The 14141-nt window shown below is 43.0% G+C and overlaps 1 protein-coding gene across 1 annotated transcript in view; it reads left to right on the top strand.

The window, feature by feature from the left end:
- Window positions 1–14141, top strand: part of ADAM10 (ADAM metallopeptidase domain 10) — a 536961-nt gene that overhangs the window by 503558 nt on the left and 19262 nt on the right. Inside the window, exon 15 of the mRNA XM_078685166.1 lies at window positions 7325–7451. Within this exon, the coding sequence (XP_078541292.1) occupies window positions 7325–7451 (127 nt within the window). The remainder of the gene's footprint in view (window positions 1–7324; window positions 7452–14141) is intronic.

Genomic DNA, 14141 nt, shown 5'->3' with positions numbered 1-14141 from the left:
TCCAGCCAAGGACTGCACAGAGGTGTGATGGAGCAGATGAACTACAAGATATGTGACTACCTGGTTTATATTCCTGCGCTTGAGCAGAGAGATCAGAGGGCTGGTAAAGCCAAAGCACACACCTGTACCCTACACATGATAGTTTGTTTGAGTGACTCACACCTGTTGGCATGGACAATTCGCTGCCCCACTGGATTTAAACTATGATTAATTCTTATCCTTCGCCCTCGTGTGTGGCCTGATTGCAGACAGTGTTGTCTGTTCCCACACAAGACCAGGATGAACACTCATGACTAATGCCGCTTCAGCATGCATTTACAAAATATCTTTTCCTTCCCCCTTAGTCACACCTGCAGCTTTTGCCCAGGAAAAGCATTGAATGTTTCCTGTTCTCCGGCAGACAATCGTGCCTGCCTGACTTAGTGCAGCGATTTGTTTGCTGATTTCCAAGTGGTGATCTTGTGACATACTCCTTGTTTAATTCATGAGCAGCAGCTTGTAGTTAAAGGTGCGTCCCTTCTGTTTTTAGCCACCTTTAGTTTACAACTTTATCGAAGGGCCAGATTGTGGAGTTGCTTCGCTTGGGGAAGTATCTGCTCTGCAATTTCTAAACTAATGGTTATGTTTCCCCAGGCGGCCCGAACGCATTTCGATAGCAGCTTAGCTGTTTGCCTTTTATCTGAATGTCTACTTTGTTTTTTTTATTGTTGTTGGAGATCTCTTCCTCAAGTCTCTTTGGGAGTTAATAAAAACGTGCTGGTCTTTTTCATTTGTCATCTACAGCAATATCGCTAGAATTCGACCTGTCTGTTTTTTTCTAAACTAGCAACATACTTGCCAAATCTTCAGTTTTTAGAGGAACGTGAAGTAATAGCAGGTACAACCTTGTGTGTTTCCCCGATCTAATACAAAGATTTAGAATAGCATTTTATATATATATATATATGTATATGTGTATATATATATATATATATATATATATATATATATATATATATCTCCTCCCGTCTGGTCCAGGCTAGAGGCTTCCGGGTGCTCTGTGGCGGTGCACGCGAGGCGCGGCAGGACCCGCCGCGTTAAAATGAATTCCGCTTTTCTCCTTTCAGAGAATTGTTTCCTCGTGCACTCCCGTGTGTTTCAAAATTACACCACACCAATAATTGTCGAATACAAGGTTTATTTTCTTCAGCAAACAGCTGGTTGCTGAAGAAAATAAACCTAGTATTCGACAATTATTGGTGTGGTGTAATTTTGAAACACACGGGAGTGCACGAGGAAACCATTCTCTGAAAGGAGAAAAGCGGAATTCATATATATATATATATATATGTATGTATGTATATGTATGTATGTATATGTATGTGTATATATATATATATATATATATATATATATGTGTATATATATATGTATATATATATATGTGTATATATATATATGTATATATATATATGTGTATATATATATATATATATATATATATATATATATATATATATATATATATATATATACAAACCGTTTTCTCCCAATATGAAGAAATTCACAGGCTGCTTTTGATGCTTAAAGTGAATTTATTAGAGGCACGAAATCAGCAGCTCCCTACCGACGCGTTTCGCCACTAAGGCTTGGTCACCCGTGACGAAGCCTTAGTGGCGAAACGCGTCGGTAGGGAGCTGCTGATTTCGTGCCTCTAATAAATTCACTTTAAGCATCAAAAGCAGCCTGTGAATTTCTTCATATTGGGAGAAAACGGTTTGTGTATATTAAGGGTGTCCGGCACCCACACAGGCTCGCCGTGGCAAGAGACGAGGAACAGCCGGGAATGGTTGTTTGTATATATATATATATATATATATATTCACTGAAAAGGTTGAAGTGACATTTTAGTTAGATGTTGAAATAAAATAAAAGTAACGTTTAAAATCTAAAAAACACTAATTCACCAGTTCTAGTTTACTGAGCTAACTATAACTTGTACCCACCATAAACTGTTTATGACCTCACGTTACATCGCTCGTGACCTGTTAAATGACATCATCGATTACTTCCTACAATCATTGTGGCACAGTCCTATAGCCAACCCCTCCACTCCCACATGGCTACACAGCTTGAAGTTCGAAAACTTCACAGCAAGGGGGTTGGCCAGGGGCTGTGCCCCAAACCCCCTGGATACCCATCTCCCTGCAGACGCCCTACCAAACTTTTCTAAAATGTTTCTTTTGTGGTGAAGTAGTGTGGTGCCTGCTGCTCGAGCGTCACCCAGATGGTACTGCGCTACAATACAACCTTTCCCAGGAAAGCTAGCTTGGTACCATGAGGGTGAAGCTTGAGCAGCGGCTTCTGCAGAAGCACTACACTAGCTGTGCCACAAAGGAAAAAAGGAACGACCTGGGGGTTTGAGCAGCGGCTTCTGCGTCACCCCCAGGAGCCGGAGTGTCTCTTACCTCCCCCTTGTAGTACTGTTAAAAAACATTTTCAGGACATGAGGACAGAGTTCTTGGGTCCTGTAATACCTGCCAAAACATTGTTCTGTGCTGTGGCAAGCCAATTAGCTTGCTCTTGACTGCTCCTGATCCTGCAGTTCTGAAAAGGCTGATGGGAGAAAAAGTTTTCAATGACCAATCAGAATGCCCTGCTTTTTTCAGTTTTGTTACTGCAGGACGAACCGTCCAGGTCAGGGGTCTCCAACAGGTCTATCACAAGCTGCTTGTAGTTTGCAGGCTGCTACTGGGTAGCTTGCACATGATAAATGCCTGTCAGCAGGCTTGTAATATACAGCTGCCCACCTGACAGGGTAGCTATTTACAACACTGTGCCCCTTTCTGTGAGGGCTGGAAAGTGGACAGTGCAGGATGATGTAGACTGGATAGTAGACTATCCAGTCTACATCATCCTGCACTGTCCGCTTTCCAACCCTTCTCTGAAAAATGCTCTCTTCTTTCCCGCCTCTCCTTCCTTCTCCTTCTTTCTTTACTTGTTTTTTGTCTTTTCTCCTTTCTTAATCCCCTCTTTCTTTCCCTCTTAATCTTCTTCCTATCTTTATCCCTGTCTTTTTACTCTACATCTTTCTTCCCCCTCCTTTATTGTGCATCCTATTTCAACTTCTTTCTTTTTCCTTCTTGTCTTTATTTTACGCTTGCTATTTTCCCTACCGTTTTCTTTTTTCTCATTTCTACCTCTGCCTCTTCTTTTTCCATTTCAGCATTTTCTTAATTATTTTGCTTTCTTCTTTCATTCTTTATTTCTTCTGTTTTCTCTGCTTTCTTTTTCTCTAACTCTTTCTACACCTTTCTATCTCCTTTTTCTCAATAATTCTATCCTTTGTCCTTTCATTTTTTCTCTTTCCTCGCACTTTATTCTATTTTCTCCATCTATTTTTCCTCTTTTTTGATTTCTCTATTTCTTTGTCCTATCTTTCTTTCTCCGTTCACTCCTTTATTTCGGTTGTATCTTTTTTCTCTCTTCCCCCTCTATTATTCTTGTCCACTTTCTTTTTCTTGTTGTATTTAGTTATTGTACTTTCTCTGCTTCTTTCGTATCTTTCTATCTCTCTTGCCTTTTCTCTCATCCTTACATTCCTCCCTTTCTTTCTTTCTTGCTTCTTTTTCTCTTGTCCTCCTATGTTCCTCACGTTCTGCATCATTCTCTCTTTCTCGCTTTCATGGTCTCAAAAGCAAAGAGACAAAACTGATCTGTGGAAACCCCCGATGTAAACCTTTTTCAACACCGCTTCTGTGCCATTAATGCTGTATGCACCCTGTAGCAGGACTAGGGTACTCTAAAGGCAGTGTTTACATTTATTGAATCCCTTATTCGGCAGTAGCTCCCAATGGTTTTTAATGAACAGAAGTAGCTCTAGCTAAAGCAGAAGTTCATTGACGCCCTCCGTTCTTATCCGCTAGATTTATTTAATCCACTCTCAATTGTTACTTCCAACCACACAATCAGCACCACAGTCACCCTACTCTTGTTCTAGACATTGCCATCCGACAACTGTGCAACATGTCTTCACCCTCCGACACCCTTTACCATATTGGGAAATTGAGAACAACTTTTACAAGGCTTTCTCCTTAACCTTGTTCTAATCCAGTCATCACCTCTAAAAGATTTCATTCCACAATCCCGGATGTCATCTTTCTACCTCTTATTTTGTCAAACGATGAGTGTTCACCACTTTCACGTTTCACAAGTGTTGTACAAGGTCATGTGATGTGCCCACAGCATTTCCTCGATTGTTCTTCTCCAGTCACGCCTTCACCCAAAGTCAATTCCAAACCTTCTTTTAGCAGCCCGTTTTCCCATTCCAATTGGCCATTTCTCTAAGGAAAATTCACAGAAGTGTGCATAGGTTTAATCTCGTGATAATCCTCAATCTCTGGAAGCCAAATGAACGCCATTGCCTGTCACTATTTCTTGAGTAAGCCGTTCTTTCAGGAATAATTGCTTCATAAATTTGCTCATTTCGATACACTTGTGTAACAAACTTCACTTCTGGCCATTATGAAAATTGATCCATAATAACAATGGCATGTTTGGGAGATGCTCCTTACATTCCAAACCGACCTCTAAAAAAAAAAGTATCTGTTTCCAAGGACTAGCTGGTAGGTCAACTATTGTACTCTGATGCTTCACAGTTCTTTGTGACTTGTCACTGCAAGCACGTCCCCCAAATAGTTCCTTTATTTTTTGCACAAAGATTGACTCCAGTCCACCAAAGGTCCAGTCTTCTTATTTTCTGCTACTTATGCCTGGATGACCTTTTTGAGTCAACATTAATGCCCTTTGCCGTGACCTCTCCGGAACCACCATTAAATTATCATGAGGCATCATCTTAAAAATAAGATACAGTGCATATACATACTTTTTTTTTTTTACAAATTTTGCATTGCATGCTGGAAGACATCAGACTATTAACACTAAAGGGCAATCTTTTGTACCAGAAAGCACTCCCAGGAGTGAAAACTGTCAGTGACATTCATTTCTCAGTCTGAGGTGCTGTCAAAAGATCAAGGGCCCAAAATGGTCCCACACTTAATAGTCCTCACATTTCACTGATGTTTGACAGAGGGCTTTCATCGATCTAAGCACTCAATTAAATCCCTTGAATCCACACAATATCCTAATGTTTCTATTAGGTTTTCTGCTCACCACTACAGGAGATAGCCATTCTGAAGCTTCAGTCTGTTTAATTACACTTATGCTGCCAATATAGTGACTTCTGTATTTCATTTCTCACAGACACTGGCATGTTTCTAACTTTGTCCACTTTGGGTTCAGCATTACACCCAACAGTTATTCCGTTCAAAAACTTTTAACAATTCAATAAATACTTTTAAAAAAAGAGGCACTGGTCTGACCATGCATTATAAGAAGTAAATTACTATCTACCATATGTTAAAAGCAAGTTGCAATTAACTTTGGAGTTCCATGACCTCTGACTTTGACCTCATTTCTCTGCATGGTCACATATCTTGTAGGTGACTTGCAATAATCGTATAATGTTCTGCAGAATTTATTTTAAAATATATATGTTTGTGTGTGTGTGTGTGTGTGTGTGTGTGTGTGTTTTATAGCAGACTCTCCCTAGTCTGATCCAGCACAACGGGGGAACTACTGCCAAAACTGGAACCTTTCTCATATATTCCCCTACAACCTGAAATCTCCATCACACCATTTCTGTGCAGAGCATCACAAAATGCTATTAGATTAGCAAAACTGCTTTCTGCATATTTGTTTGTCATCCTGCTACTTGTGAGGACGCTGCACACTGAACTTGTTTTGAGACAAAAACCAGCTCCCTAAGCAAATCCCTGAAAGCAGCCCAATAAGGGAAATTCATGCCTCGTAGCAGCTACTGGCATCCTTACTGACTCCTAACACTGCACTACATTTATTTTAAATGTTTTCCATCTTTGATATTGTACAGCTAGACCCTTGGTATTGAATAGTGTCATGCACTGCATGTTAATACTCTATGTAGAAGATAAAGCGGAGTTGTTCAGGTTGGCATTGAGGGCACTGTTTGTACGCACATTTGCAAGTATATATACAACCGTATTCCGGATTGTGCATTGGAATTGCAACAGTAAGAGTGCAAATATATGTATAATAAACAATAAATGAGAGATGACATACAGTGTCCATCATAATACCTTGGAAATCTGCTGGAAAGAGCCCAAGGAGACTTGGCCATCTTCTCTGTCGGGTATTAGTTCTTCTCTCCTGTTTGAAGGCAAACTAACTGCACACAGCAATGGGGTATTTCCACAGTCAGTCCGCTAGCCACTGAAAAACAAGTCTCCCACAGGGGCCAGGTGGGCATCCGAACTCCTAGCCTGAACTGATTGGAAAGCTTTCCAGACATTAATCTGGCCAGCCTCATTCTTCTGAGATCCCAGCCTTCTCACAGTCTCATACTCTCCGGTGACCATCTAGCAGCACCTCTTCTCCAGTCAGCAATCCTGGGCCTATCAAGAATAAAGGCAATTTTGAGAACTTGTCTTTTTAGATCTCTATCTCACCATTTTATAAGCCTAGTAGGCAAATCTCAGGGAACAGTTTGTAGGTTGTGCCAGTATCTCTGCCACTTATATTTTCCTGGCCACCCCAACTCTAAGTTGAGAAAATCAGGCTCTGTAGCTTTACGTCACCCAGGAAGAGAATCTTTTGCAGAGGTGGAAGGGGTAGGTATCACATACGTATGGTGTACTCGGGATATCTATCTGCTACTGTAACCCACAATGTATTTTTCTCTGATCTGAATCCAGTGCCATGGTTTTTTTCCCAAACAAATTTAATTGCATTTTTCCAAAGAAACAGAAAGCAGTAGTAAATACAGAATTTCAGTTCACCATGTGCTACAGATTAGTGCAGGTTTCAACCCATTCCATTGACGAAACATACAGGTGAAGTTGCAGTGGAAGTAGTACTTCCAGTGCCATGTTATTCTATGCACTAGGTTACCCTTCCGGATTATAGTGCCCTCTACAAATCTGAACAACATAACATGCAATTTCCTGCGATGTCTTCACTGTGACTAAAGTTGTGTCTCATTGTTTACCTTGTTGTCCTTGTTATTCTAACGGTTAGTTTTAAAAACTGAACAATTTTACCTGTGTTGGCAAGTATGTCAATTTATAACCCTGTTCTTGTCTAATACATGTTTTCCACAACCCTCGATGCAGTTGTATTTTCTATGCAACGCCTTTAAAAAACTGTTATTATCCTGGTAGTCTTAGATATAATATCCAGACACTAAAATGCATGTTGTACTGCTTTGTAAATTAAAAACAAAAGTTGAGTGTTCATAATTTCATTGCAGGCTCACTGGTGGGCAGTGCTGCTGATGGGGATTGCCCTGATTATGCTGATGGCTGGATTTATTAAGATCTGCAGTGTTCATACTCCGAGCAGCAATCCAAAGTTGCCACCTCCTAAACCTCTCCCAGGTAAGCACCATAAAATGACGAGACAACCACAACCTCTACTCCTTACTACAAGTTGCATGTTTTGCATGATGCAGCATCAACATTTGTTCCTAAATTCAGTTGTCCTTGTTACAGGCTACCGTGATGAATTGTTGAGATAGTCATTGTGGGTATAGAAATCTTAGTGCACATGGCTTTTTATCTTTCAAATTTGTTTGTTCGCACAAATCCAACTACGGCAAGACTGTTAGCATAAAATAAACATCTCTGTAGATGCTAATCATATATTTGACCTACCAAATTAACTATACCATTATGCCTGTCTCATCACAATGTGACCCCAATTTCCTTACATACCACTGTATTCCATTTCTCACCAAAGTAAATGTAGTCGTCTTTCCTGGCCTTGTTTTAAAGATAGACAAAAAGATATCGTGTGTGTGTGGTAAGTATGTTTCTTCCCCCTTATCCTAGGTCAGGGGTTCACCATTGTCTTCACGTGGGGCCATTAGTGCTTTCTAAATTTCAATGCAGTGTAGGTCAACTAGCGGGAACATATGGCAATGGATTTGCCAATTGGATTTCTTTTAAGTAGTAAAATGTTTATTAGGTTTTGACATGGGTAATTAAGCTCAACAAAAAAGCATAAAAGACATATTTTCTTTCACAAAACACATTTCCCTCTGCAGGCCTGTAAGGCTTAAGTCCCAGGCATTCGTGGTTGTCCATATCAGGTTCACCCACAACGTTATGGTAAGCCATCCATTTAGTCCAAACCTTGTCATACTTACGTGGGCAGCCACGTGCTTTATACATTATTTCTTCCTGTTTAAGCGACCCAGTCCGTGCCCCTCTTCCAACACGTGAGAGATGGCCCTCTGGGGCCTCTCCAGTGTTTGGCCAGCAGCGTGCCCAACCCCACCAGTGTCCTCTCCCCCGGGGGCCTCCCATGTCCTTGATATGTGAACCCACTCCAGAAAGTGTGGTGGTTATTTGTGACTATTACTGGCTTATGTCTAGGCAGGCCCAAGCTCTGTGATAGAAATCCCCTTCGGGCTCCAAAGGGGCGTGTATAACTAAAGTCTTCGATATTCGAGCGATCCCATTCTTCCTCAGTGGACTCATAAGGAGGCGAGATTCCATTGGTCTATATTTGGGGTCATCACCTAGCGTCTCCTGGTATTCAGAGAGTGCGTGCAAGTACAAAAAGAATTGGGATTTGTGCATGTGGAATTCGATCTGAAGATCCTGGAAGGATTTTTGTGGTTTTCCTCCCAGATGAACAATCCCTATTTGGCTCCATCCCCAAAAACTATCCAGACTCGACAGCTAGTGGCCAGTGATAACCTCCGAGCCAGTCCCATGCTGCTGTGCCGTTCAGGATTGGAGTACCACAGTAGGGATTTCAGGGAGACATTCCAGGATGGGTGACCTTTCAAGAACATCTGTTATCTTGTCTATTCCAATTAAGGCCTGTTCTCCTTGATACACTGGGTCTTCCCAAACTGCATGGAGCCCATCTTTTACTACAAAGGTGTGTGTAGTAGAGGTGGTTGTCTGCCATGGCCAGCCTGCCATCATAAGTGGAGTGAACACACTTCCCAGTGGCGACCCTGGGGGGGTTTATGGGTCCATAGGAACTGTTTTTTATAGACGTGACTAGGCTACTAAACCAAGTCTGTGGGATCCAAAGGGGGGACTTCTGGAGTGCATATAGCAACTGGATAAGTATCATAATTTTAAACGAGGTTATTCTGTCTGAGATTAAGGGGCAATCTATACCATTTGGGCAAATCCTCTTAGTCCCGCAGGACCAAGGGTTGAAGATTCAAGCCGCAGGTAAGGTCTGGTACCCATAACATGTGAACACTTGGATGAAGAAAGCTATAGGCGACCTATTGAGAGGCCGGATTGCCAGGTCTCTTTTTATTGGTCTCCAAGTAGGAGACAAGGAGAGATTTGTCCCAGTTGAACCGTAGCCCGGAGGCTGACCTGAAAGAGGTCAGGATCTGGCACAAGCGGAGCCCTGTGATGGCGGGTTGAGATAACAAAAGAACATTGTCTGCGTAAAGGGCAATCCTGTCTTGCATCACAAGGCCCCAGTTAAAAGCCCATGCCTGTGCGTCACTGCGTATCCAGACTGCCAGGGGCTCTATGGGCAAGGCAAATATAAGAGGTGACAGGGGGAAGCCCTATCTGGTAACCATTCAATAGGAAAATTTGGGAGACATGGCTTCATTGACTCTTACCTGAGCAGTTGCATAGATATTTAATGTAGGCTAGATAGCGTGGGCCGAAGCCCATTTTAAGTAATACCAATGCAGGGTTTTAAAAGCCTCCTCAAAATCTATGCGCTTGAGAGCCACCTAGGGAGCGGAAGTGAGCCAATGCCAGATGAACTCATGTAATACAGTGTTGCATACTCCAGTGCGGGATGAAGCCGCACTGCTCCGGGTGACCAGGCGAGCCAAAACTGTCCAAAGGTGAATAGCAGTACTTTAGCATTTAAGTTGGGTTATTAGATAACAGAGAGATTGTTTATCAAGATCCAAGCATTAAGCCGCCACATGCTGGAACACATAACCTAAAAATGAGTATTCCAAATTCTCCAAAACGTTGCTGAGACCCAAGCCATTTGCCCATCGATGTCCTTTGTGGAACTCCGGTAGCTCTCCGAGAGTCTTGGTTGGACAAGATATCATTGAAGTAGCCACCCAACAATTGTTACCGTCTTACGGCAGAGAAGTTTCCAAAGAGTTGTCAGTGTAGAGCCAGCTAATGGCTGGGACGTTGACATGTACAGATAACATTGCAGGGGGTACCCTTTAGGAATCCCTCCATGATCACATATCGCCTTTGTGTATCATAAGCTACTGTGGACACCACCAAGTGCAGGGCCTTGTGAAAAAGTATAGCTACTCCTCAAGAGCCCTGGGAATACCCAGCATGACGCAACTTGTCCTAACCCCGTTGGGCAAGAAATGGGCAGCTTGTTCCCTGCAGGTGCGTTTCCTGTAGCATCAGAATTGCTGAGGTGTCGAAGAACACCCCTCACAATGCAGTCCAGGAGCCCATTGACGTTCCACATCATTACAGTGAATGCATGCATAATGGTGGTGGAAAGCAGCTCTGGTGCAGGGGATGGAGAAGCCAGCGGGTACCCGAAGTGTAAAAGACCGTGATGGTGTTGCCTGTAAAGAAGCTCCGAGGGTATGGTATGTGCTTGGGTCCTTGGCCAAGCCCTGTGCAAGCGCCCCTGTGTAAGGGATGATCGCCCACCGCCCCGTTCCTAAGGATCCAAATTTCCTTACCCAGCACACCAGTCATGAGAGAACGATGGTGTAGACCTCCATATTTAAAGTCAACAATGTTACGGTCCCTACCACACCAATGGTCAGGGAATCCCAAGAGACTGGATACCTTTAGGTAATGAGATATTCTCTTCCACCAGCCTTGCACTGCGGTCAGTGAACACCCATTTGCCTCTTAGGATTGTATACCCACACAGTATGAGACTCGGTTTTACAAGTGCTACCCATGGTGTCGTAGGAAGCCCGAGCAATCCTTAACCAGGCTATTGCCGTGGCAGGGATGCACTAAAGTTCACAATACGCTGCAGACTGGACATGACAGACACGCTGGGTTGAGTGATTGCTTCGTTGTTTGTATTTCATCACCATGTTTGGCTGAGGTCAACTGGCTTACCAGATATTACTGTTGTCATCACAGACAATTATCGTATGCAATAATCGGACAGGCAGGAAAGGTGGCGGAATAGCTATTGTTTTTAAAGATACTATTAAACTCTCACTCACAAACACCCTCCATGTGGACCGAGCTCAGATTCATGTTTTTAAGCTCGAACTTTCCTCCAAGGACTGTTGGAGAAGTGCATTAGTGTACTGTCTGCCAGGGCCCAAATAGAAGTTGTCAGTACCTTACTGAATACATTGCAACCCATGTTCTGACATCTCAACAATTCCTTTTGTGGGGGACTTTATTTGTCATTGTGAAGATTCCCAAAAAACAGAGGTTACACAGCGTATTTCAAAATCTAACCTTGCTTGGCTTACATCAGAAAGTGTATGGACCTACTCATGTTGCACGGCATACATTAGATTTAATCTTTACTAATTCCGTATCCCTAACCTGTGAACCTCCTCCACCCTTACTCTGGACGGACCATTCATTAATCTGTTTCCAGATTCCCAAATCAGTGGTGAAGGTTAAAACTAATAAGGACCGTAAAAACCTATCTAGACACTGGCAAAAAGTGACCCAGGACTCCTACGCTGAAGAATGAGTTCACTGTTAAATCTGTATATCCAGATGTTGATCACGTGCTACTAGAATATCATATAGCCTTGGATGCAGCTTTTGACAAGGTAGCCCCTTTTAAACCACCTGGCCCAGTTTCTAAACACAAAACCCATGCTCCCTGGTATAAAACGAAATTGAATGTAGAGAAACCCTCCTGTAAAAAATGGAGAGAAGATGGTGCCAGACCAATACCATAGCCAATAAAGCATCTTTAACGGCATACCATCGTAACATCAAAAGAGCCCGGATGTTTTATTTCTCTGATCATATTCGCTAGGAAAGGAGCTCTTCTAAAGAGTTAATTCAAGTACTTAACATAATTTTTTACTCTTGTGCTTGTTCCCAAGAAATACCCGGTAACACAAGATTTGTGATTCGCTGGCTAATCACTTTGAAGGCATCTATCCGAGCTTCTCTAGCAAATCTATTCGAATACGCGAGGGGACTAATTCCAACTTTACTTCTTCTGAATGTGCCACTAGCTTAAGCATGTTTAGTGCTTTCTTGCCGGAGTTCACTCAGAAAACGCTTGCCTCTGCAAAATCTTGATCGCCTCTGGACATCTGCCCCCTTGGATCTCCATTTTTGTATCTAATCAGCTTGTCCCTGCTGTATGCTCACTATTCAATCTATCAGTGAGCGCCAGGAAAATTCCCTTGTTTTGGAAATCAGCTCAAGTGATACCTATTCAAAAGAAGGCCACTATGTCATCTATGGATCTGACCAAATATCGACCTATCTTGCACTTTCTTTTATTGGACAAGCTGCTGGAAGGTCAAATTAATGAACAACTTATGGAGTATCTTGAGATCAAAAGGATTCTGGGCTCATTACAATCTGGGTTCCGACCTTTTCTCAGTACATAGACAGCCTTGGTAGCTGTCACTGACCATATTAGATGCTCCCTTGACGCTAATAATTCATCTTTGCTTGTGCCGCTGGACTAGACTGCGGCTTTTGACACTGTGATTCGATGATTCGAAGGCTACAACAGATTGCAATCTACGGCACAGCATTCCAGTGGTTTGTGGGGTTTTTTTACCAAGAAAACACAGACTATAACCTTGGGTTCTTATAAATCCCGCCCCATGAAGCTGGACTAGGGGGTACCGCAGGGCTAATTTCTTAGCCCTATTCTTCATAACATCTATGTTGCCCGCTGGCCAAGTTAATCAAATCGTTTGGGTTTGATGTGCTGTGCTATGCTGCTGATATGCAGCTAATAATCTCTTTTGATGACGATCTAACCATAGCGAAAATACACTTCTCAGTTGGGGTGAAAGCAAGTGCCAGCTGGATAAGAGAGAGCTGCCTCCAGCCGAATATTGGTAAAACGAAAATTATGCTAATCGGCAAGGCCCAACAGCTTTGGACCTTCAATTAGTGGCTCTCAGAACTTGACATGGCCCACACTGCCCAATAAAATGGTAAAAAATCTTGATGTCCGTTTGGACCAAGCCCTCGTTTGGAAAGAGAAGACTGTGTCCATCATCTCCTTGTACACACTCAGCTTGCTGAGTTGAGTTTTCCCTTTCCTTCCACTTTCACTGAGGAAAGCAATGGTGCAGGCTCTAGTTGTTAGTCGATTAGACTATGGTAATTCATTGCTGGTCTCTGTAAATGAGTCGCTGTTCTCTAAATTTCAACTTGTGCAGAACACTGCTGCCCATCTCATCCACAATCTTCAATCTAGGGCCGCCTCCGCCCCTGGGGTGATTTGCACACAATATAAGTTAGAGTAACAACATAACGTCAAGGAAAGCCTGCTTCATGTGTTCATGGACAGCACTACTGCCATGTGGTACTGCAACAAACAGGGCACAGGGGGGTCGTGGCCTGTGTTACAGGATGCCCTATTCCTCTGGACATGACAAACATCAGGACATTTTTCTGGTCTTACAACACCTGGCGGGTTCTCTGAAGTCAGGGCCGATGAACTCCACCCCGAATGGCGTCACCAACCAGAGGTGGTGCAAGGTCTCTTTCGTGACTGTGGAGAACGTTGGTTAGATCTATTTGCCACCACAGCGAATGTGTAGTGTCAGTACTTCTGCACATTGGAGTTTCCAAGGTGACGGACACCCAGAGTCTTATTTTGTCATCCTAGCGACTCCGAATTGGGCACAGAGAGTATGGTATCCCGATTTCCTGAGCATGAGGATCACTCCTCTGATCAGGTTACCTCTTCTGGTTGATCTATTGCAGCAACAGTGCATGGTCCTACACCCTAACCTGCGCACCTCCTCAACCATGAAGAAGACACACCCAGGCGCTCCAACGGACCCCTGCCCCCTCACATCTTCCACAGGGCCTCCACTGCCATCGCTCCCAAACTAGGACATACTATCAACTCCTCCCTCATATCCGGCACCTGCCCTGACGACTGGAAGC

The sequence above is a fragment of the Lissotriton helveticus genome, chromosome 3_2, assembly GCF_964261635.1.
Source record: "Lissotriton helveticus chromosome 3_2, aLisHel1.1, whole genome shotgun sequence".
NCBI lineage: Eukaryota > Metazoa > Chordata > Amphibia > Caudata > Salamandridae > Lissotriton > Lissotriton helveticus.
The sequence above is the reverse complement of the archived record's forward strand: the minus strand, read 5'-3'. Positions and strand labels throughout refer to the sequence as shown.